Genomic DNA, 23026 nt, shown 5'->3' with positions numbered 1-23026 from the left:
GGATTATGAAACTACTGGGGATGGGAGGATTACATATTTTATGTAAGGACTTAGGTTTGGGGGAGCCAGAGGTGAAATGATACTACTTGGATATATTATGTCTCCTGGCCTCATACAGTTACATCTCAAAACCTTAAGTTCATGATACTAAAAGCATGGAAATTTGATCCAAGTCTGATTTCTAATAAGTGGGATTAGTGGGAGGTGAATGAAGAAGCCAGCTCTCATGGGAAGTAGGCTATAACAGACTGAGTTGAACTGAGCCACTCTCTGCTCCCTGGCTCATCATGAGACCATAACGATGCACTGGTCTCATTAGACAGCCGAATGAATGGGGCATGCCTGATCTTGGACTGTGCCCTCCAAAGCCATGAATCAAAATAAACCTCCTTACTCGACAAGTAGGTCTTGTCAGAGTAGGAAGCCAACTAATACAAGGGCTATCTGCAACTTAGAAAATTGGGAGAATCACTGGGTCTGTCTCATCCAAGAGTTAATCATGGGGAGTTTGGCCCTAATAATAGCTGAGTGTGGGCTCTGACACCACATGGTTAAATTCTCCAGGGAAAAAGACATTAATTTATCAGGGAACACCTTGAAGAAAGATATAATTAACAGAAATAAAGAGAAGTGGGAAACATTTCATTCTTAAAGAGAGAGGCTGAAGCCATGGGCTCTAAAAAGGAACAGAGAACAGCTTCACAAATAGTAGGTCCTGCCTGAACCCCTGAGAAAGGAATCTTACCACAACTTGGAGAAGGGAAAGGGCTACTGTTATATGCACTCAAGTTTTATTTTTGGTGTGGAGTGTGTAGTATTTTATTTCAATTTAAACTAGCATTTCGCAGATTCAGTATTGCTTGTTGTGGCCGGCACCATGGCGCAGTAGGTTAATCCTCTGCCTGCGGCACCAGCATCCCATATGAGCGCTGGTTCTAGTCCTGGCTGCTCCTCTTCCAATCCAGCTCTCTGCTGTGGCCTAGGAAAGCAGTAGAAGATGGCCCAAGTCCTTGGGCCCCTGCACCCACATGGGAAACTGGGAAGAAGCACCTGGCTCCTGGCTTCAGATCAGCACAGCTCTGGCTGTTGTGGCCATTTGGGGAGTGAACCAACAGAAGGGAGACCTTTCTCTCTGTATCTTCCTCTCACTGTCTATAACTCTACCTCTCAAATAAATAAACAAAATCTTTTAAAATATATTGCTTGTAGATACAATTCTAAGAACATGGTGATATTCTCTCCCTCCCTCCTTCCTTCCCCCTCCTCCATCACCTCCCACACTCCATCCACCTCCCTTTCTTTCTTTTTGTTTTTTAGTTTTTGAGATAACATATTTTAAATTTACATTACAGTAAAAAGGCTTAATACTTCACTGAATAATATGTTTAGCAAGTAAAAAGCAAGAAGACCCTAGTTTAGTAGAAATATAGACAACAGCTATAAACAATGATTGAACAGGAAAATGACCATTTCAGCAATATACATAAATTTGAAAGTAATCATAGACCATTAGAACTATGGTAGTACAATGTTCTTTTTTTTATTCTATTTTACAGGCAGAGTGGACAGTGAGAGAGAGAGACAGAGAGAAAGGTCTTCCTTTGCCGTTGGTTCACCCTCCAATGGCCGCCGCAGCCAGCACACTGCGGCCGGTGCACTGCGCTGATCCGAAGGCAGGAGCCAGGTGCTTCTCCTGGTCTCCCATGGGGTGCAGGGCCCAAGCACTTGGGCCATCCTGCATTGCACTCCCTGGCCATAGCAGAGAGCTGGCCTGGAAGAGGGGCAACCGGGACAGAATCTGGCGCCCCGACCAGGACTAGAACCTGGTGTGCCAGCGCCGCTAGGCGGAGGATTAGCCTATTGAGCCGTGGCACTGGCAGTACAATGTTCTTAACCACTGGTTTGACAAAGTTATAAACAAAGTTTTACAAAACTATACTTGACAGCAATACTGATACACACAGACATTGCTCTCCTTTCTCTTTATTTTTTATTTTTTAAATTTTAGCTCCCACATATAAGGAAGAACATGCAACATTTGTATTTCTGGGGCTGGCATATTGTGCTCAACATGATGTTCCCCAATTGCATAGTTTTGGCTGAAAATTAACTTCATTGTTTTTCATAGCTGAAAAACATTCCATTGTGTGTGTGTGTGTGTATATATATATATATTTATATTTATATATACATATATATGGAGGATTACCCAAAAAATGAAATTTACTAAAGGTATAGGAAACAGATGGATGATGAGAGAGCCAGGCTCTCCTCTTGGTATATCTCTTCTATTCTTCTAGCTATACATATTTGAGTCTGGGAGTGTAGTCAAGTAGCAAATAATAAATAACAAAACATAATGGTAGCCAAATTGACTGGTTGAAGCATTTGTGCCAGCCTGAGAGAAGTGTGGGGGAGGAATTGCTCACAGACCTTGTCCAAGACCACAAGGCACAGCTGTGGGCAGGAGCCAACTCCTCCATGGAGTCTCACCCTGTGCTTCCCCCCCTCTTCTTGACCCCCATTCTATCTGAGCCTTTCAGCCAAGGTCGTCTTGCACACAGAGCTAAGTTAACAAGGCAATCTGATGGGTCAGAATGGATCGTGAGGCCCCCTCATCCTGCCCCGTACCCTGATCAGGGCTCCAATGAGACTGGAACCTCATGGCCCCAGAATGTGGAAATTCATAGATAAGGAGGTGTACCACTGGATAAGACAGCAGACAGGATGGAAATTATTGCCTGAGCTGAGCTATCTTTCAATGGAGGAGCAAACAGATCAGAAGATGGGATATGAACACTGATAAAAACTTCCAACTAGTAGCAATCATCGTCATGTCATTGAAACACTATTTACTATAAATCTACATTCACCAATATCTAACTTTAATATTAGTGCTGTGGCCAGGGAGTGCAGTGGATGATGGCCCAAGTGCTTGGGCCCTGCACCTGCATGGAAGACCAGGAGAAGCACCTGGCTCCTGCCATCGGATCAGCGTGGTGCGCCAGCCACAGCACACCAGCCACGGCGGCCATTGGAGGGTGAACCAACAGCAAAGGAAGACCTTTCTCTCTGTCTCTCTCTCTCACTGTCCACTCTGCCTGTCAAAAAAAAAATAATAATTAAAAAATAAAAATAGTGGGTCATATAAGGATAGGATTTGGATAGAGATAACAATAGAAATGAAAGATTATTTTTAAACCATGCTTTCTCCCATCAAAAAGTTAAGTACATCTTGATTATCCTATGTTGTCAATTTACAGAGAAATTCAACTTGAACTTAAATACCTTGTTAATGCAAAGTGACCTGTACAGAAAGAAATCATAAACAAATGCTGGAAAGAGATAGATTGAGGAAGGAAACAGGTAAATATGGATACACACCACGCATTCTTACCTGGTAAAGATAAGACATGTACCGCTTATCCCTATTAAATGAACCATATTCATTTTCCACTTGCACTGCAATGACAGGGCCTCCCTGGTGGAACTGAAAGACAAGCGCATGGGGGTTTGAGAATGAGGCTACCAGGGGCAAATGCGAAAGTTTTTAGGATCACTGGAGGAGATCTGGTTTGGATAGTTGGACCCAATGCCCCTTAGAGTCTGACCCCTGTCTCCTACTGGGTAATAGGATGCAGCAGGAGTCCTGCTGTCCCTAGTGCTCTAGAGATAAGGGCTGCCACAGACTCCCTCTGTTTTTCAAGTAACCACTTGAATATGAGCCTTGGAACCCAAAACTCACTTGCTGCCTGCCCATCCTATCTACATTCCCACCTGCAAGAGTTTAATTAGTATGCAAATTTTCCTGTGTTGCAAACAGCCTCCAAGTCCTGTGGTAGTGGAATTTGGAGGTGGAGTCTTTGGGAATGAATTTGGGCAAGCTCATGGGGGTGGTCATCACAAATGCTCTGGGCAGATGCCAGCACCAGGCTCTGGGGCTTCTTCAAAACTGAGAGCCAAATAAGCTGCCATTATCTATCAACTACTCAACCTTAGGGATCTTATTGTAGCCAAATAAAATGGATTGAGACAACAAGTGACAAGTGACAAGTGACAAGTGACAGAGACATCCTTCTTCCCCGCTCTCTCAAAGATGATGTCAGCCATGAGTGCCAGGTCCCACTACTTCCACCTGCTCAGGAATGTTGCTCTTGGCACAGCTCCGCTAACTGCTGAGCCTTTCACCTCTCCCTTCCTTGAGTGACCTCCATCATCAAGGACACTTATCCAGGATGTTTGCATTAGAGAGCAATGAGTTAGAGTCTCTAGAATGTGCCAAGGGGTTCTCACTGTATCTTCCACCAGGTATCCGCTTGCATGTCCTCTGCTTTCTCACATTTTGATCATCCCTCCTCACCCTATGTTAGTAAAACCTCCACCCTGCACTACTAACACTGAAGGCTTGTGCTAAACCTGAAGCACAACTTCAGTCACTTGGGTTTAGCCTTTTAGGGTCCTCCCAATGTCAGCATATTTCTTTCTCCTTGGAGCCTATGGACACTGACAGCAAAGTGAGCTGAGATCCATTCTCTGCACTTCCACCACAGAATCCAGTGAATCCCACTGCCCACAGCAAAGATGCCAACGACAAAGGGGATGTGCTACTTCAGGCAAAGGGATGGTGCTCTGCAGCGGCACAGGAAGAATGACCATGTTTGTAGGTTCCTTGACAAGCCATATTTGCCCATTTTTCCTCCTCACTCTGCCCCAGACATGCTGGACTTCTGGTCTTCACACTCCTCATTCCATCTCTTCCCTTCTGCTGATTCTCTTCTACTGAGACTCCTGTCCAGCCTTCAGGTGACTGCTAAGAGTTGCTTTCTGGAAAACATTCTTTGGACCTCCCTGCCTGCTCAAAACCTTGTTCTGTCCCTTCCCTTGACTACCAGGGACAGCCTGTGTCTGATGAATGGTAAACATTATGATTCTTAATGCAGTGCCTACTAGCATAGCTCTATAATTGGACTATACGTACAAGGGATTTCCTGAACAATTTCCTAAGCAAATTGGTTGTGTGCTGCACAGATAACAATGTAGCTATGGTACAGATATTGGTTGTGTGCTGCACAGATAACAATGTAGCTGTGGTTCAGGTGAGAAGGGAGACTTGACTTCCACCATCCACTCTTTGCTACCTTCAGAACCCATTTACAAAGCATTAATTATAAAACAACAAAGGTGACATAAGCACAAAGAAAGCGGTTGGCATTGTGACACAGCAGGTAAAGCCATCGCCTACAGTTCCAGCATCTCATATGGGCACCGGTTCAAGTCCTGGCTGCTCCACTTCCAAGCCAGCTCTCTGCTATGGCCTGGAAAAGCAGTAGATGATGGCCCAAGTCCTTGGGGCCCTGCACCTACATGGAAAGACAGGGAGGAAGCTCCTGGCCCTTGGCTTTGTATCAGCACAGCTCCGGCCGATGCAGCCAATTAGGGAGTGAATCAGTAGCTGGAAGACCTCTCTCTCTCTCTCTCTCTCTCTCTGCCTCTCCTTGTCTCTGTGTGTAACTCTTCCAAATAAATAAATATTTTTTAAGATTTATTTTATTTATTTGAAATACAGAGTTACAGAGAGAGGTAGAGACACAGAGAGAGGTCTTCCATCTACTGGTTCACTCCCCAGATGGCCGCAATGGCCGGAACTGTGCTGATCCAAAGCCAGGAGCCAGGAGCTTCTTCTGGGTCTCCCATGTGGGTGCAGGGGCCCAAGGACTTGGGCCATCTTCTACTACTTTCCCAGGCCACAGCAGAGATCTGGATCTGAAGAGGGGCAACCAGGACTAGAACCAGCACCCATATGGGATGCCAGCGCTTCAGGCCAGGGCTTTAACCCACTATGCCACAGTGCCAGCCCAATAAATAAATATTAAAAAATTTTTTTAAAAAGAGCAAAGACAGGAAGGATGCATATCAGTGCATTAGTGAGTATTAAACTCACAATCATACCCAAGACAACCCTTGGTGCAGTTCCTGTGATGTGTGGTGTGGATCTTCCAGAACCCTGGGTGAAACCCAATGGACAGAAGTCAAAGTTCCTGTCCTCAGCGGATAGTACAGAATCCAGGTGTGACAGAGCAGTCAGGTCAGAACATGCTAGTTTCCTGCAGTGAGAAAAAGATGGAAAGGGAAACTGGGCCTTACCTGGAGAGGAGCCATTCTGGGAACCAGATGATCAAAATACCTGTCCACTGCTTCAATAAAACTTTTCTCTGTCGTCCTCAGTATGGCCTTGGGGTTTCGCAGTAGACGGCTGGGGGTGGGAGAGGGAGGCTCAGTGCATAGACAGAACAGTATGGGTGGGGCCACTGAGCGTGGCTTCCAGGCCCTCCTCAGAGCCCCCTACATCAGCTTTCACCTCCGGGCATACAGCTCATTCTCAGAGTCCTGCCGCACCCAGGGGTCTTGCAAGGATCTGCACCAGCTGAGTATCTTGGACCACTCCCAGACTTGTGGCATTTACAGGAAAACACCACCTCCATCTCCCAGGCACCTTGCAACCTAGAGTATCTTTCAGATCCATGTGGCCAGCCTGAGGGACTGAGCCTGCCTGGACTCCTACACCCACGTCTCATGAGTCTTTTCCATGTACTGACTATGCTTATCCATTCTTTTCAGCTCTTTGAGAACATTTTTCATGACCACAGCATCCATTCTTTGGGGGACAGGGTCCCATTTGCCTTAGGACCTAAGTACTAAGTGTTTATGGGTTTTCAGCCCTGTCCTGGTCACCAGGGTGGTACCAGCTCCACAGCTGTCCAGCACAGGGAACAGTCACTTCCCTAAATTCCATGTCCATCGGGCACAGGCTTTTTGTGTTCCTGAGATGGATGTGAGAAAGAGCCCATCGTGCAGAAAAGCAAAGCTTTCATATGAATCTGAGGAGGACAAGTATTTATCTGACGGCAGAGCCGAGACGGAAACCAGGAGTCCCATCTGATGGCACAGGTGAAGAACAGGATTCTCAAATTCTCACCCAAACCTCACACATCTGGACTGAGAACCAACATCAAAGATGAGCAAATAAGACCAAGGAAGAGAGAAGGAAGGGAGTGGGCCGAGTCTCAGGGGGTGGCAGAGGTGGAAACAGCATAAGAGAGAGACCAGAGGGGTTAGGCCTTCTGTGCAGACCCCAAAGCTTCCGTGTCCTTTCTTCCTGTGCATGAGAACAGTAGAGGTAGCCATAGCACCTGCCTGTGGGGAGAGAGACGAGGATGGGCCTCCTGCCCCGCCTCCTCCCTGCAGTCCCTGGCAAGGCCACAAGCTCATGAACCAGGACAACCATCTCCACTCCTGTGCAATGGGGATAGCAATGATACCAGCCCCTGGCCACAGCTCTCAGGTGGCAGGTGAGAGGGCACAGTCAATGCTAGACACACATGCTCAGGCAGTGAAGGCTGCTCTCATCATTACTAGGCTGAACTTTTACTTTTGGTAAAGCAAAATAGTTTACTAAACCACAACTCTGGTGTCAGGACCGAGCTTACCTGGGCAAGCCCCCAAGGTCGATCTCAGCACAGATGTAGGGACCAGCACGCAGAATCACCCACAGCCCGATCTCCCCTGCCATCGTCACAAAGGTCCTGTGGAGGTAAAACCCCCTCAGCACTGAGCATGAGTCCAGGGCAGAGGCCAGGTGGAAGGGAGCCTACATGCACCCCAGGGTGAAAGAGCTGTGTCTCTTCCCCATACTTTCTCCACCACAGACACTGGAGTGACGGAAGGCTCCACACCACCCCTAGCAGAATAGGGCATTCATATAGCAGATCAGAGGCCTGAGGACTTGTGAGCTGGATTTTCTCCAACTCCCAGTCTTGAAATCTTCCCTTCTGGGAGCCTGAGGAGGAACCACCTCTGGCAGGTAACACGGAGTTATAGCAGTGAACCCAATGGGCAGCATATGCCCCATCCCATGATTTTGAGCCCCATTGCAGTGGTAGATCACACCCAGGATCTTTGCTCCCTCTGGGCTGCAGTGCCAAGTATGGTCTAGAATCTGCAGGCCCATCCCTTCTGGAAATCAGGTTGTGTCTATGAAGCAAAACCTCTTACATGGTGCTGAGAAGAGACTCTAGCCCTATCCCCTTCTGGCTGTCAAAGGAGAGGTAGCACACTGCTACACTGCTGATCTTCCCCATGCAACCATCTCTCTGCCTCCTCCCCACCCCGCCCCCCAGGCCAGCTCACAGAAGCAGCAACATCACATACTTCAGGTCCAGGTTCCCAGAAAAGTCAAATTTGCCTGTTTCTGGCTCATGGAGGTTCCAGGGAATGTATCTGGAAGACATAAGAGGGAAGAAGACTAAGAATTGTTTTTGTTCTTTCCTAAAAAATTTCTAGACAGTACATGGGTGTGAGAACCAACATGGCAGCTGAGTAGGACACTCTGGTGACCACCTCTCCCCAGAAACACCAGTGTGCACAGCTATTTGTTTACCAAGTCACCTTTACAATGGAAGGTAGATGAGAGCAGTGTCTCATTTCAGTATAATGATTTTCCAAGATCACACAGAAGCAAGCAGGAATGGAAGAATCACCTGTGTCTCCTTTCACCCAGCTCTAAGAAGTGCATCGTGAAGAGATACACTTCCTGCTTAGGAGAGGGAGAGGAAATTGAAGTTCAGTTCCGGAACCACTGTGATAACATTTAAAGTTGGACCCTGCTGCCCGGGCCCATACTTGCAGAGTATTTGAACCCTACATTGCCAGGCATTGTTCTCCACCCATCCCCCAACTAGCAGCAGAATGCTGAGCAAGGCTCCAGCTGCTGTAGGGGAGGGCAGAAGAGGGAACTTAAGACCCTACCTTGGGCCGGCGCCGCGGCTCACTAGGCTAATCCTCCACCTTGCGGCGCCGGCACACGGGGTTCTAGTCCCAGTCGGGGCTCCAGATTCTGTCCCGGTTGCCCCTCTTCCAGGCCAGCTCTCTGCTATGGCCCAGGAGTGAATGCAGGATGGCCCAAGTGCTTGGGCCCTGCACCCCATGGGAGACCAGGATAAGTACCTGGCTCCTGCCATTGGATCAGCGCGGTGCACCGGCCACAGCGTGCCGGCCGTTGCAGCCATTGGAGGGTGAACCAACGGCAAAGGAAGACCTTTCTCTCTGTCTCTCTCTCTCACTGTCCACTCTGCCTGTCAAAAAATAAAAAAAAATTAAAAATTTTAAAAAAAGACCCTACCTTGGATTCAGAGCCTGACCCACTGCACACTGAAACCTCGTGATCAGACCAGTGCCTACACAATGATCCTCTAGACTTGTCCTGGGATCAGACAGACACCTGTGCTCTGATGGGATGGGCTCATATGGCAGGTGTCAACCCAAGCCTCAGGCAGGCCTGGTATGCACCCCTCGGATTCATGGAGCCTAGTGATTGTGGGTTCCAGATGTGACCCAAACTGCTGTAGTCTAAGAAGCTAGAGGGCTGCCTTTATTACCCTCTACCAAACTCAGACAGGCAGTAAGAAGCCACCAGACTGTATTTTGGGACTCAATGCTGGGCTGGTAACTTCCAAAACAAGGCAGAGGCTAATAGTCCCTAGACCTAGGAAAGTGCTTGTGTACAGCCTCCAAATGCACCCCAGTCATCAGGCAGAGATCTGTGCCCTGGTGGGACAAACTTGTTTCAGCATGCATCACCACCAGCCTCATGCAGACCTGGTGTGCACCCCCAAAATTTCACAGGGCCCAGTGACTGTAAGACCAAGATATGCCCCCACCTATTATATGTCTCAGTGACTGAGGGGATCCTCTGTCACCCCTCCTCCACACTTAGGCAGACAGCAAGCAATCATAAGACTACTTTGGGACTCAGTGCCAAAGTGGTAAAATCTAATATTGAGCAGATCCTAAAGGTCCTGTCCCCAGGCCAGTGCTCAGGACAAAGCCTCTGGACCTGCTTCAGTGCCAAGTGGAGTTCCATGGACCCAGTTAGTCAGTCTTATATCCTAGTCAGTATCACCAGTGGCTTGTAGGAGAGGCACTGGACAGCTGCTCAACCTCAGAGGCAGATAGACCATACCTGAGTTAGCCCAGGCTGCACTGGTCTCAGTGAACTGTGGACTCAGGTTTGAACCAGCATTGCAGCATTGGGGGGACACCGGACTAAGAGGCTAAGCCTACCCCAGCCATAAAAAGAGGCTTGGAGGGATAGACTATGCCATTTTAGGTACCTCCTTAGTTTATTCTGAAGGAAACTCCAACTTCAGACTTAGAACAAAATTGAGCTTAGGGAATATTTAGGATTGAAAACAGGAAAAAAAATCAACATAGGACCTGGAGAAACTTAGACTTAAGGAGTAATCTACTACTGAAATATCAAAATTATTCTTAGCCTCAGAGAAAACAAAAGCCTGCCAACAACTTCTGGAAGGGTAACCACAAAGCCAGAGCACTATAATCCTTTGGTGAACACATAACGTCATCTACCAACAAGCATCAAGAACCTCCAGGGGATAAATGCCCTCCCCTGTAGAGCAAAATAAGGTGCCAAAAAACAACCATCTAGGCACTGAACTTTTCAAATACTCAAAGAAGATTACAAACTAGCTGTTTTAATGAAATGCAATGAAATTCAAGAGAACACAGAAATAACCCAATACTCTGTTTTTAGAGAGAGGTATAAGTAATTAAACAAAATCAGACAGAAATCCTTCCAATGAAAAGTGCATGCAGTGAAATCAAAAGCATGATAGAAGGCATCACTAGTAGAATAGATGAAACAGAAGAAAGAATGAGTGAGCTTGAAGAGAGGCTATTTGAAAATACACAGTAGGAGTAAATAAGTGACTATAACCCTAGACCACCGGAGCAGCCAGACCCGCCGGAGCCGCAGAGTCTGCGCGCCAGCGCTGGAAGGGGAGGTGAGCTAAAAACCTCTCGGTAACCCGAGACATTGGTGGGGAAAGGCAGAAAAAGCCTGCAGAGAACGAGGCCTGAAACCCCATTGGGGGAAGTTCACCAGGCTGGCTGGAGGAGAGAAAAAAATCGAATAAATAAGGGGAACCGGCACGGACATTTAGCCTCTCTCTCCACTCACCTTACAAAGCCGAGCAAGACAAAGGGCAGGCGCCATTTTACAAAAGTAAAGCAGTGCGTGCCATTTTGCATATGTAAAGCGGGTGTCTCTCATTAGCCAAGCAGAAACACCTGACTCTGGTAAGCAACCCAATACCCATAGGGGCCAGATTTCATACATTAACGACTCTCAATTCCACTCAGCTGTTTAGAATTACTTCCCAACTGAGTCAAAAAAAAAAAAAAAGAGAGAGAGAGAGATAGCGCAAGAGAACAATCAGGGTGAATAACCTTTGGCACACCCTTAACCCTGTAGAACCAGAGCTCTCTGGCCACACCCATCACAGCCTCTAAGGATCCATCAAAAGCAGACAGTCCTCTTAATCCAGAGTCACAGTATAACGAGAAAAAACCAAAGAATATCTCCAATATGACAAACAAACGCAAAAGCCGAGGTAACAAGAACAAGGAAGACACTATGACGCCCCCAAATGAAATAGACACCCCAATTCAAGATTATGAAGATGATGAGATAGAAGAAATGCAAGAAGCAGATCTCAAAAAATTGATAAGAACATTAAGAAGTTCTCAAAAACAAATTCTCGAACTACAGAAATCCTTAATGGACAAGATAGAAAATCTCTCTGGTGAAAATGAAATATTAAGGAGGAATCAAAATGAAATGAAACAACTAGTAGAACAGGAAACTGTGATAGTGACGAGAATCATAATGAAATGAAGAATTCAATAGATCAAATGACAAACACATTAGAGAGCCTTAAAAACAGAATGGGTGAAGCAGAACAGAGAATATCAGACTTAGCAGACAGAGCACAGGAAAATATACAATCAAACCAAAGAAAAGTAGAGGAAATTAGAAATCTAAAACATATTGTCGGGAATCTTCAGGATACTATTAAAAAACCCAACATTCGGGTTCTAGGAGTTCCTGAAGGCATGCAGAGGGAGAAAGGATTAGAAGGCCTTTTTAGTGAGATAGTAGCAGAAAATTTCCCAGGTTTGGAGAAGGACAGAGACATCCTAGTACAGGAAGCTCATAGAACCCCTAATAAACATGACCAAAAGAGATCCTCACCACGACACGTTGTAATTAAACTCTCCACAGTGAAACATAAAGATCCTAAAATGTGCAAAAGAGAAACATCAGATTACTCTCAGAGATCTCCAATTAGACTCACAGCAGACTTCTCATCAGAAACTCTACAAGCTAGGAGGGAATGGCGAGATATAGCCCAGGTACTAAGAGAGAAAAACTGCCAGCCCAGAATATTATATCCTGCAAAGCTCTCATTTGTGAATGAAGGTGAAATAAAGACCTTTCACAACAAACAGAAATTGAAAGAATTTGTCGCCACTCGTCCAGCCCTGCAAAAGATGCTTAAAGATGTGTTACACACAGAAACACAGAAACACGGTCATCAATATGAAAGAAGATAAATGAAGGAAATCTCACACCAAAAGATCACAGGAAGTTCAAAACATATATCAGAAAATATCTTTGGAAAATGGCAGGGCAAAGCTACTACTTATCAATAGTCACATTGAACGTGAATGGCCTGAACTGTCCAGTTAAAAGACACCGATTGGCTGATTGGCTTAAGGAACAAAACCCATCTATTTGCTGCTTACAAGAAACACATCTTTCCAATAAAGATCCATACAGACTGAAAGTGAAAGGCTGGAAAAAGATATACCATGCCAACAGAAATGAAAAAAGAGTGGGCGTAGCCATCTTAATATTGGACAACATAAACTTTGCCACAAAAACTGTTAGGAGAGACAAAGAGGGGCACTATATAATGATTAAGGGATCAATTCAACAGGAAGATATAACAATTATCAATGTATATGCACCTAATTACAGGGCACCGGTTTATTTAAAAGATTTGTTAAGGGACTTAAAGGGAGACTTAGACCCCAATACAATAGTACTGGGGGACTTCAATACCCCACTCTCAGAAATAGACAGATCAACAGGACAAAAGATCAACAAGGAGACAGTAGATTTAAACGACACTATAGCCCAAATGGATCTAACAGATATCTACAGAACTTTTCATCCTACACAGAAAGCATTTACATTCTTCTCAGCAGTACATGGAACCTTCTCTAGGACTGACCACATACTAGGCCATAAAGCAAGTCTCAGCAAATTCAAAAGAATTAGAATCATACCATGCAGCTTCTCAGACCATAAAGGAATGAAGTTGGAAATTAGCAACTCAGGAATCCCTAGAGCATATGCAAATGCATGGAGATTGAACAACATGCTCCTGAATGAACAATGGGTCAAAGAAGAGATTAAAAGAGAAATCAAAAATTTTCTGGAAGTAAATGAGGATAACAGCACAACATACCAAAACTTATGGGATATAGCAAAAGCAGTGTTAAGAGGAAAGTTTATATCAATAGGTGCCTACATCAAGAAATTGGAAAGGCACCAAATAGATGAGCTTTCACTGCATCTCAAGGATAAGAAAATCTGCAGCAAACCAGACCCAAATCTAGTAGGAGAGGAGAAATAATTAAAATCAGAGAAGAAATCAACAGGATTGAATCCAAAAAAAAAAAATTACAAAAAATCAGCCAAACGAGGAGCTGGTTTTTTGAAAAAATAAACAAGATTGACACCCCATTGGCCCAACTAACTAAAAAAAGAAAAGACCCAAATCAATAAAATCAGAGATGAAAAAGGAAACATAACAACAGACACCACAGAAATAAAAAGAATCATCAGAAATTACTACAAGGACCTGTATGCCAGCAAACAGGAAAATCTATCAGAAATGGATAGATTCCTGGACACATGCAACCTACCTAAATTGAACCAGGAAGATATCGAAAACCTAAACAGACCTATAACTGAGACAGAAATAGATACAGTAATAAAGGCCCTCCCAACAAAGAAAAGCCCAGGACCAGATGGATTCACTGCTGAATTCTACCAGACATTTAAAGAAGAACTAATTCCAATTCTTCTCAAACTATTCAGAACAATCAAAAAAGAGGGAATCCTCCCAAATTCTTTCTATGAAGCCAGCATCACCTTAATCCCTAAGCTGGAAAAAGATGCAGCATTGAAAGAGAATTACAGACCAATATCCCTGATGAACATAGATGCAAAAATCCTCAAAAAAATTCTGGCCAATAGAATGCAACAACACATCAGAAAGATCATCCACCCAGACCAAGTGGGATTTATCCCTGGTATGCAGGGATGGTTCAACGTTCGCAAATCAATCAATGTGATACACCACATTAACAGACTGCAGAAGAAAAACCATATGATTATCTCAATAGACGCAGAGAAAGCATTTGATAAAATACAACACCCTTTCATGATGAAAACTCTAAGCAAACTGGGTATGGAAGGAACATTCCTCAATATAATCAAAGCAATTTATGAAAAACCCACCGCCAACATCCTATTGAATGGGGAAAAGTTGGAAGCATTTCCACTGAAATCTGGCACCAGGCAGGGATGCCCACTCTCACCACTGCTATTCAATATAGTTCTGGAAGTCTTAGCCAGAGCCATCAGGAAAGAAAAAGAAATTAAAAGGATACAAATGGGGAAGGAAGCACTCAAACTATCCCTCTTTGCAGATGATATGATTCTTTATTTAGGGGATCCAAAGAACTCTACTAAGAGACTATTGGAACTCATAGAAGAGTTTGGCAAAGTAACAGTGTATAAAATCAATGCACAAAAATCAACAGCCTTTGTATACACAGACAATACCACGGCTGAGAAAGAACTGCTAAGATCAATCCCATTCACAATAGCTACAAAAACAATCAAATACCTTGGAATAAACTTAACCAAGGATGTTAAAGATCTCTACGATGAAAATTACAAAACCTTAAAGAAAGAAATAGAAGAGGATACCAAGAAATGAAAAAATCTTCCATGCTCATGATTGGAAGAATCAACATCATCAAAATGTCCATTCTCCCAAAAGCAATTTATAGATTCAATGCAATACCAATCAAGATACCAAAGACCTTCTTCTCAGATCTGGAAAAAATGATGCTGAAATTCATATGGAGACACAGGAGACCTCGAATATCTAAAGCAATCTTGTACAACAAAAACAAAGCCGGAGGCATCACAATACCAGATTTCAGGACATACTACAGGGCAGTTGTTATCAAAACAGCATGGTACTGGTACAGAAACAGATGGATAGACCAATGGAACAGAATTGAAACACCAGAAATCAATCCAAACATCTACAGCCAACTCATATTTGATCAAGGATCCAAAATCAATCCCTGGAGTAAGGACAGTCTATTCAATAAATGGTGCTGGGAAAACTGGAAGTCCACGTGCAGAATCATGAAGCAAGACCCCTACCTTTCACCTTACACAAAAATTCACTCAACATGGATTAAAGACTTAAATGTATGACCCGACACCATCAAATTACTAGAGAGCATTGGAAAAACCCTGCAAGATATAGGTACGGGCAAAGACTTCTTGGAAAAGACCCCAGAAGCACAGGCAGTCAAAACCAAAATTAACATTTGGGATTGCATCCCATTCCTGGGAATTTACGAAAAGGAGCTGAAATCAGCATACAAGAGTTATCTGTTCCCCTGTGACTATAGCAGCTCAGTGCATAAAAGCTGGAAGCAACCAAGGTGTACACCAAGTAATGACTGGATGAGTTGTGGTATATATACACCATGGAACACTAGTCAGCAGTTTTAAAAAGAATGAAGCCCCGTCTTTCACAACAAAATAGTTGCAGCCAGAGACCATTGTTCTTAGTGAGATAAGCAAGTCCCAAAAAGACAAATATGTTTTCTCTGACTGGTGGTAACTAATATATAGAGTACAAAAAAATGTAATATATATGAGTGAAATTGACATTTTGATTTAAAATTGACATTTGATTATCATTTATAATCCTTTAATATACTCCTGAGGAACAACAGTTTCTCTACTTATTATTTGCTAAGTTATTTATTTAGTGAAGGGTTAAGCTTGTGATTGAAAATATGTCAATGCAAAAAGAAAGAGAAAAAGAAAAAGGGGGAAGATGATAACATGGGAAATACATGAAATTTGTTCCCTTTATGTAAATTAAAATTTTAAATGAGAAAAGTAAATAATAGAGAAACTAAATCTCTACCTTTTGCCATAAGCAGGAGTAAATCCAAAATGGATTAAAACCTAAATGTAAGACATGAAATTACGAAATCATTAGAAGAAAACAGAAGATAAAGTATATTGGAATGAACAAGGATTTTATGAATAAGACTCCAAAAACAGAAGGAATAAAAGTGAAAATAGACACATGGGATTTCACCAAACTAAAAGGCTTCTGCAATAAAACAATACAAAAAAAAAATGAAACAACAGATTGAAGAGACAAACTACAGAATGGCAGCAAATATTTTAGAACTATACATCTAACAAAAGTATCAAAATATCAAAAGTTATTAACCAAAGGATCTAAGGAGCTCAACTGAACAACACGGGAATAAATAATACAATTTTAAAATATACAATAAATATGGAGGCACTTTTCAAACCAAGAGGTATGTAAAAGTATGCTCAACATCACTAATCATAGAGCTCAAAAATAAGCAAAACACAAATATTTATAACCCAATTAAAAGTGAAAAAATATGAACAAACAGTACTCAAAACAATTAAAAATGCCAGAAAATATGTGAAAAGCAACTCAATATGATTATCCATAAGGGAAATGCAAATCAAAATCTCAATGAAATACCACCTCACCCCAGTTAGAATGGGTGGCAACAAAAAGACAAAAATAGCAAATCAGTGAGGATGTAGAGAAAAGGGACCCCTTACACACTATGAGAATATGAATTAATATAGCTATTATGGGAAATATTTCTGAGCTTTTTTTTTCTCAAAAAGCTAAAAATCATTCTACTCACTTCTAGGTTATCCAAAAGAAATGGAATCAGGATTTCAAAGAGATACCCAAACTATATGTTTATTTTGGCATTATTCACATTAAGCATGTTATAGGAGCAAACTTGGTGCCCATTGATAGGTAAATGGAATACAGGAAATGTGATATGGATATACACACACACAATGGAAGATTAACTATAAAGAAAAATGAAATCTTGTCATGTGCAGCAAAATAGGTGGAAGTGGAGGACATTACAAGTGAAATAATCCAGGAAGACAATTGTCACATATTCTCTGTCACATATAGATATATAACAAAAAAAGAAAAAAGTCCAACTGAATGTAGAATAGTGATTACTAGAGATTGAGAAGGGAGGGGTGGAAATATAGAAGGAGGCTGAGAATGGGTACACAAACATGGATAGAAGGAACAGGTCTGGTGTTCCACTGTGCAGTGGGGTGAGGCTAGTTCACAATAAACGTTTATATTTTATGGAGAAGTAAAGGAGAGGAGCTTGAAGTCTCTAAATATGAAGAAATGGAAATGCTAATTACCATGATCAACTCACTACATGCTGCATAGATGTCCTGAATTACACCCTATAAAGTTGTACAATTATGAAATGGTACTTTTTTAAACTATGAAACTCTTGTAGGAAGAAAAAAATAGGATTTAATTAGAAACCAAGATGCAAATAATTTAAAACATACATGCAGTAACAGCTTCCAGTAAAATTCACTAATTAGTTATGATTTAATTATTTGTTTCATGCACTAGCCTGGGATCAGTTTACTGCCCCTCTGCTTGAAGTTAATCCTGTTTCCCTTTGCAGAGAGCAGCTTTGCCACCAGGGAGCAGCAGAGGGCATTCAGGAGGAAAGAGCTCATTCTGCATTCCAGGGCCCTGAAGGACCACAGGTCAGTGAAGATAACAAACAGATAAAGACAACTGTGGTGATCCCTTTGAAAAAGTTCTTCACAGAGGGGCCAGCGGCATCCCATTTGGGCACCAGTGCAGCCCTGGCTGCTCCACTTCGATCCAGCTCCCTGCTAATGTGCCTGGGAAAGCAGTAGAAGCTGGCCCAAGTGCTTGGGTCCTTGCACCCATGTGGGAGAAGACCCGGATGGGGCTCCTGACTCCTGGCTTTGGCCTGGCCCAGCCCCAGTCATTGTGGCCACTGGGGAGTGACCAGAGGATGGACGACCTCTCTCTCTCTCTCTCTCTCTCTACCTCTACCTCTACCTCTGTAACTCTGCCTTTCAAGTAAATAAAATAAATGTTTGTAAAAAAATAGTTACAGAAAAGAATGCCTTTAACAATCAAAGTACTATTAACCCAGAAAGACAATATTGACTTAAACAGCTTGGCATTAACACAATATAATTGTACCTTTAAAAGTTTATGGTAGAGGCCGGCGCCGCAGCTCACTAGGCTAATCCTCCGCCTTGCGGCGCCGGCACACTGGGTTCTAGTCCCGGTCAGGGCGCCGGATTCTGTCCCGGTTGCCCCTCTTCCAGGCCAGCTCTCTGCTGTGGCCAGGGAGTGCAGTGGAGGATGGCCCAAGTGCTTGGGCCCTGCACCCCATGGGAGACCAGGAGAAGCACCTGGCTCCTGCCTTCGGATCAGTGTGGTGCGCAGGCCGCAGCGCGCTGGCCGTGGTGGCCATTGGAGGGTGAACCAACGGCAAAGGAAGACCTTTCTCTCTGTCTCTCTCTCTCACTGTCCACTCTGCCTGTCAAAAAAAATTTTTTTTTAATTTAAAAAAAAAAGTTTATGGTAGATTCCCCATGATATTTTGATAATACTTTTCTGTCCTTTATATTCTATATGGTAAATTTTAAATTCCCTGCTGTTAACTAATAAATCCCATGGCTTCACCACAAAAGCCTTTCTAATCGCAGGTGACAGAAATGCATATCCTGCATTATAAAACGTCCTTGCAACGGAAGCTTTGCAGCAAGGTTGCAGAGTTCTGAGAGTGAGCCTCAGTCTCCAAGCAGCCTGCAGTCCCAGCAGGTGTGCCCAAGGCCTCCCTGAGTGGCACAGCTCCACTGTTGCCACCTGTGTGCCTTTGTCACTTGCAATTTAGGGACAATGGCTTTTCCTCTCTTGGCCTCAGTTTTCTCGCCATGAAAGATAATAATATTTCTGACTCCACAGGGAATTGCTATAGGGAGAACGTGCATTCATGTTTTCCAGTCTTGTGTATAAACATTAGAGAAGCAATCACTGAACAACTACAATTGTTTCTATCACGTTATGGTGCTGGATCTATTGGAATTAGCCTCTGAATTCTGGCGACGGCAAAATTCCTCCTCTGAGGGTGACTACCCCGCCATCCCATGACCTTAAAGGCCTTACAGGCACCCTTGGCATTATTCACATTAAGCATAATATAGGAGCAAACTTGGTGCCCATTGATAGGTGAATGGAATACAGGAAATGTGATACGGATATACACACACACACACACAAACACACAAAGTCTCAATTATGGAGACTTGCCAGAAATTTCTGTGGGTTCAGAGTTCAATCCACCCGCAAGGACTCTGGCTTTTGTAGCTTTAAGATAATTCCAAAACAAAGATAATTCTAGGCCGGCGCCGCGGCTCACTAGGCTAATCCGCCTTGCGGCGCCGGCACACCGGGTTCTAGTCCCGGTTGGGGCGCCGGATTCTGTCCCAGTTGCCCCTCTTCCAGGCCAGCCCTCTGCTGTGGCCAGGGAGTGCAGTGGAGGATGGCCCAAGTCCTTGGGCCCTACACCCCATGGGAGACCAGGAGAAGCACCTGGCTCCTGCCATTGGATCAGCGCGGTGCGCCAGCCGCAGCGTGCCGGCCGCGGTGGCCATTGGAGGATGAACCAACGGCAAATGAAGACCTTTCTCTCTGTCTCTCTCTCTCTCTCACTGTCCACTCTGCCTGTCAAAAAAAAAAAAAAAAGATTATTCTAGCGTATGGTCTGTTAACAAAAGAACTTGACTGCTCAGCACCCCATCACCATTTTTACCTTGTGAGTGGTGTGTGTTTGCCTTATCCTCCAGGTACACACAGGAGCCTGTGCTCCTCCTGTGGTTTCAGTCTCACACAAACATACAGTGGAGTTAGCCGTGTGCCAGTGTGGGCTCCGAGACCACCCACATGTGCTGTACTGCAGGGCACACATCCCTTATCCTGAGCACGTTCATTAATTCCTGGCGACTCAGATTCTTGCCCTGCACAATGCAACTCATACCACTCATGTCACAGGACAAGTTATCACAACAAAGGGATTGGGGCTGGAGTAGCAGATGAAGCCACCATCTGCAGAGCTGGCATCCCATATGGGCACTGGTTCAAGTCCCAGCTGCTCCACTTCTGATCCAGCTCTCTGCTGTGGCCTGGAAAAGCAGTAGAAGATGGCCCAAGTCCTTGGGCCCCTGCACGCACATGGGAGACTCAGAGGAAGTTCCTGGCTTCTGGCTTCGGATCAGCACAGCTCCATCATTGCGGCCACTTGGAGAGTGAACCAGCAGATGGAAGACCTCTCTCTCTCTCTCTCTCTCTCTCTCTCTCTCTCTTCTCTCTACCTCACCTTCTCTCTCTGTGTAACTCTGACTTTCAAATAAATAAATAAATTTTTAAAGAAAAAAAATTATTTGTGAATATGCTGAAAACATGCCTGGAAATCAGCCCTCCTTCAATGTATGTTGCCTTTGTCTCTCTCACAATACAATGTCAGTTCATGCCCATTCACACTTAAATCCTTCTAGTGACAAACGCTGGTACCCACTTATTTTGGCCACAAGTGCTGAGTACACAATAGTTTGAATACCAGACATGGTGACACATGCTTTACAGATATTGGATAAAACTTTCCTCTCCTCTAATCACCAACACTACCTTCTGAAGCAATTGGTATTCTGCCCAGGTACAGACGATGGCACTGGGTCTTGCAATGTGATAGTCAGAGACACAGAGCCTGGATAGATGGCCATGCCTCTCAGATACTTATGTCTCTAAGCCCTAGGTCACTAACCCACAGAGCTCATTCCCTTTAGGCCATAACATTTCCCTGAAGTGACATTGCCATCCACTTACATGTTCACTCTTTAATACTGCTGTCACTGTTTTACTTGTTCACCTTCTTATGCACAAATTAAAATTGTTTTAGAAACACTTATCTGTGTGTAATAGCATGTTTGTTTGTAAGCATGCCTTGAACAGACAAGGGGACTTCACAAAGCTTGTGAAACGTAATTAAAATATAAATTTGTTTTGGTACAAAGAATTTGAAACCCATGCATATAAGGGATCTTCAAAATGTCCATGGGAAGTTAACTGTGAAAAAAACTACACATGAACTTCCAAAAGGTTTTGTTCCAATGCACACTTACATTTTAATTCTGTTTTCCACACACTTGTTAAACAATCCTAGGGTGTCATTAAATAGAGTGCTCCCAAGGGACATGAGAAATTCCTGAGGAAATCACCTGCACCCTCTACAGGAGGAGTCCTGCAAAAGGTCAGGGTAAGTGCACACTGGGATAAAACAATGCATGGATTTCAAGATTCTTTGCATCAAAAACTACAGATCTTGGGGCCAACTGTGGTATAGTGGGTAAAGCCATAGCCTGCAGTGCCGGCATCTCATGAGTGCTGGTTCAAGTCCCAGCTGCTCCACTTCTGATCCAGCTCTATGCTACGACCTAGGAAGAAGATGGCCCAAGCCCTTTGGCCCTTGCATCACGTGGGAGACCTGGAAGAAGCTCCTAGCTCCTGGCTTTAGATGGGCGCAGCTACAGCCATTGCAGCCATTTGGGGAGTGAACCAGCGGATGGAAGACTTCTCTCTCTCTCTCTCTCTCTCTCTCTCTCTCTCTCTCTTGCCTCTGCCTCTCTATAACTCTGCAACTCTGTCTTTCAAATAAATAGATATATCTTAAAAAAAAAAAAAACCTACAGACCTTTAGAACAAACCTACAGACATTTCGGAACAAACCTTTTTAAAGAACCCCTATATTTCTCCCACACCCCCTCCAAAGATTTGATCATAGAGCAATGAAAGGAAAAGACCTAGGTGACAGAAGCCTTAACACGACAGGCAGGTGCAGGAAGCGTCTATCAGAAGTGAGGTCCTCACGTTGAGCCCCAAAGCAGACACTGGGCTCTGAGCCAGGCTGCAGCCGCCAGGTGCTGGCTCCCCAGAGGTCTCCAGTGAACAGGGTGGGGGCTGCACTCACGTGGTGACAGTGTTGAAGCCACAGGCCTTCAGCTTCAGCAAGCGGTCCCTCCAGTACTCCCTGGGCACCCGGAAGTAGTGGATGGAGCCCCCGAAGATCCGGAACTTGTGACCGTTCAGAGTGAAGTGTGCGTGACCCGTCACTGTGCTCCCAGTGCCAAGTCCCACAGATCGGTTCTTCAGCTCGAGAGGGGTCACATAAGACCAGTTGTACCTGGAGAGGGGACAGGACGGCGGAGGACAGAAAGGGACAGAGGATGGGGGAGAGCGGAGAGTGCTGAGCCCTCGGGGAAACTGCTGCTCCCGTGAGCCGACACGCTCTGCCCTTGTTCCTGCGCATTGATTTCTCCAAGAGGAGAGAAGTTGCTGCCCTCCCTAACCCCAAACCCCCCGCAAGCAAACCTGGGCTCAGACGGCTGTGCTGTTTGGGACGGATTGGTCTCTCTCAGCTTCGAGCGAGGAGCAAGACCTGATGAGATAAATGGCAGGAAAAAGATGGCCAGGATCCTGCTCCAGGAGAGGCAGCGGCTGCCGGGAGGAAGGGACACAGGGTCAGGAAAGATGTAGGCCAGCTGTTCTCCGGCCCTGGAGGGGCCAGAGCCTCAGATGGAGGCCCTGAAGGTAGATCCTGTCTTAGGGGACCCGAAGGCAAGAAGATCAGGCTCCACCTGCCCCACAAGTCTCCCCATGCCCAGGCTATCCCACTCTCCTCACTCTGAACCTGACGCTGGAAGCAGCCTGGAACACGGTGGGGCCGGGCACTGGGGAAACAGTCTAGGCCTAGCGGAGGAAGGACACGTGGGGGCATTTTATCCCAGAGGAACCGCAGGGACACAGTATCCTGCAAGGGGAGCTGACCGGGGTTTCCTTCCAGCCGG

The 23026-nt window shown here is 44.7% G+C and overlaps 1 protein-coding gene across 7 annotated transcripts in view; it reads right to left on the bottom strand.

Annotated features, from left to right (window-relative positions):
* LOC100345977 (beta-galactosidase-1-like protein 3) overlaps positions 1 to 23026 on the bottom strand; it is a 60925-nt gene that overhangs the window by 37201 nt on the left and 698 nt on the right. For 3 of the 7 annotated variants that reach the window (XM_089314542.1, XM_089314549.1, XM_008248356.4), the window contains 6 exons: positions 22551 to 22676; positions 22150 to 22362; positions 8209 to 8277; positions 7488 to 7583; positions 6145 to 6253; positions 3398 to 3490 (listed from right to left, as the gene is read on the bottom strand). In XM_089314542.1, the coding sequence (XP_089170668.1) occupies positions 3398 to 3490; positions 6145 to 6253; positions 7488 to 7583; positions 8209 to 8277; positions 22150 to 22362; positions 22551 to 22676 (706 nt within the window). Of the gene's footprint in view, positions 1 to 3397; positions 3491 to 6144; positions 6254 to 7487; positions 7584 to 8208; positions 8278 to 8537; positions 8588 to 9003; positions 9132 to 10018; positions 10763 to 11035; positions 11188 to 22149; positions 22363 to 22550; positions 22677 to 23026 lie in introns of those variants that run through there. The other 4 variants (XM_089314555.1, XM_089314557.1, XM_089314569.1 and 1 more) reach the window with 4 other exon arrangements.

The sequence above is a fragment of the Oryctolagus cuniculus genome, chromosome 1, assembly GCF_051225735.1.
Source record: "Oryctolagus cuniculus isolate XC-2025 breed Fujian yellow rabbit chromosome 1, ASM5122573v1, whole genome shotgun sequence".
NCBI lineage: Eukaryota > Metazoa > Chordata > Mammalia > Lagomorpha > Leporidae > Oryctolagus > Oryctolagus cuniculus.
Note: the sequence above shows the minus strand (reverse complement) of the source record. Positions and strands in the feature narration are given on the sequence as shown.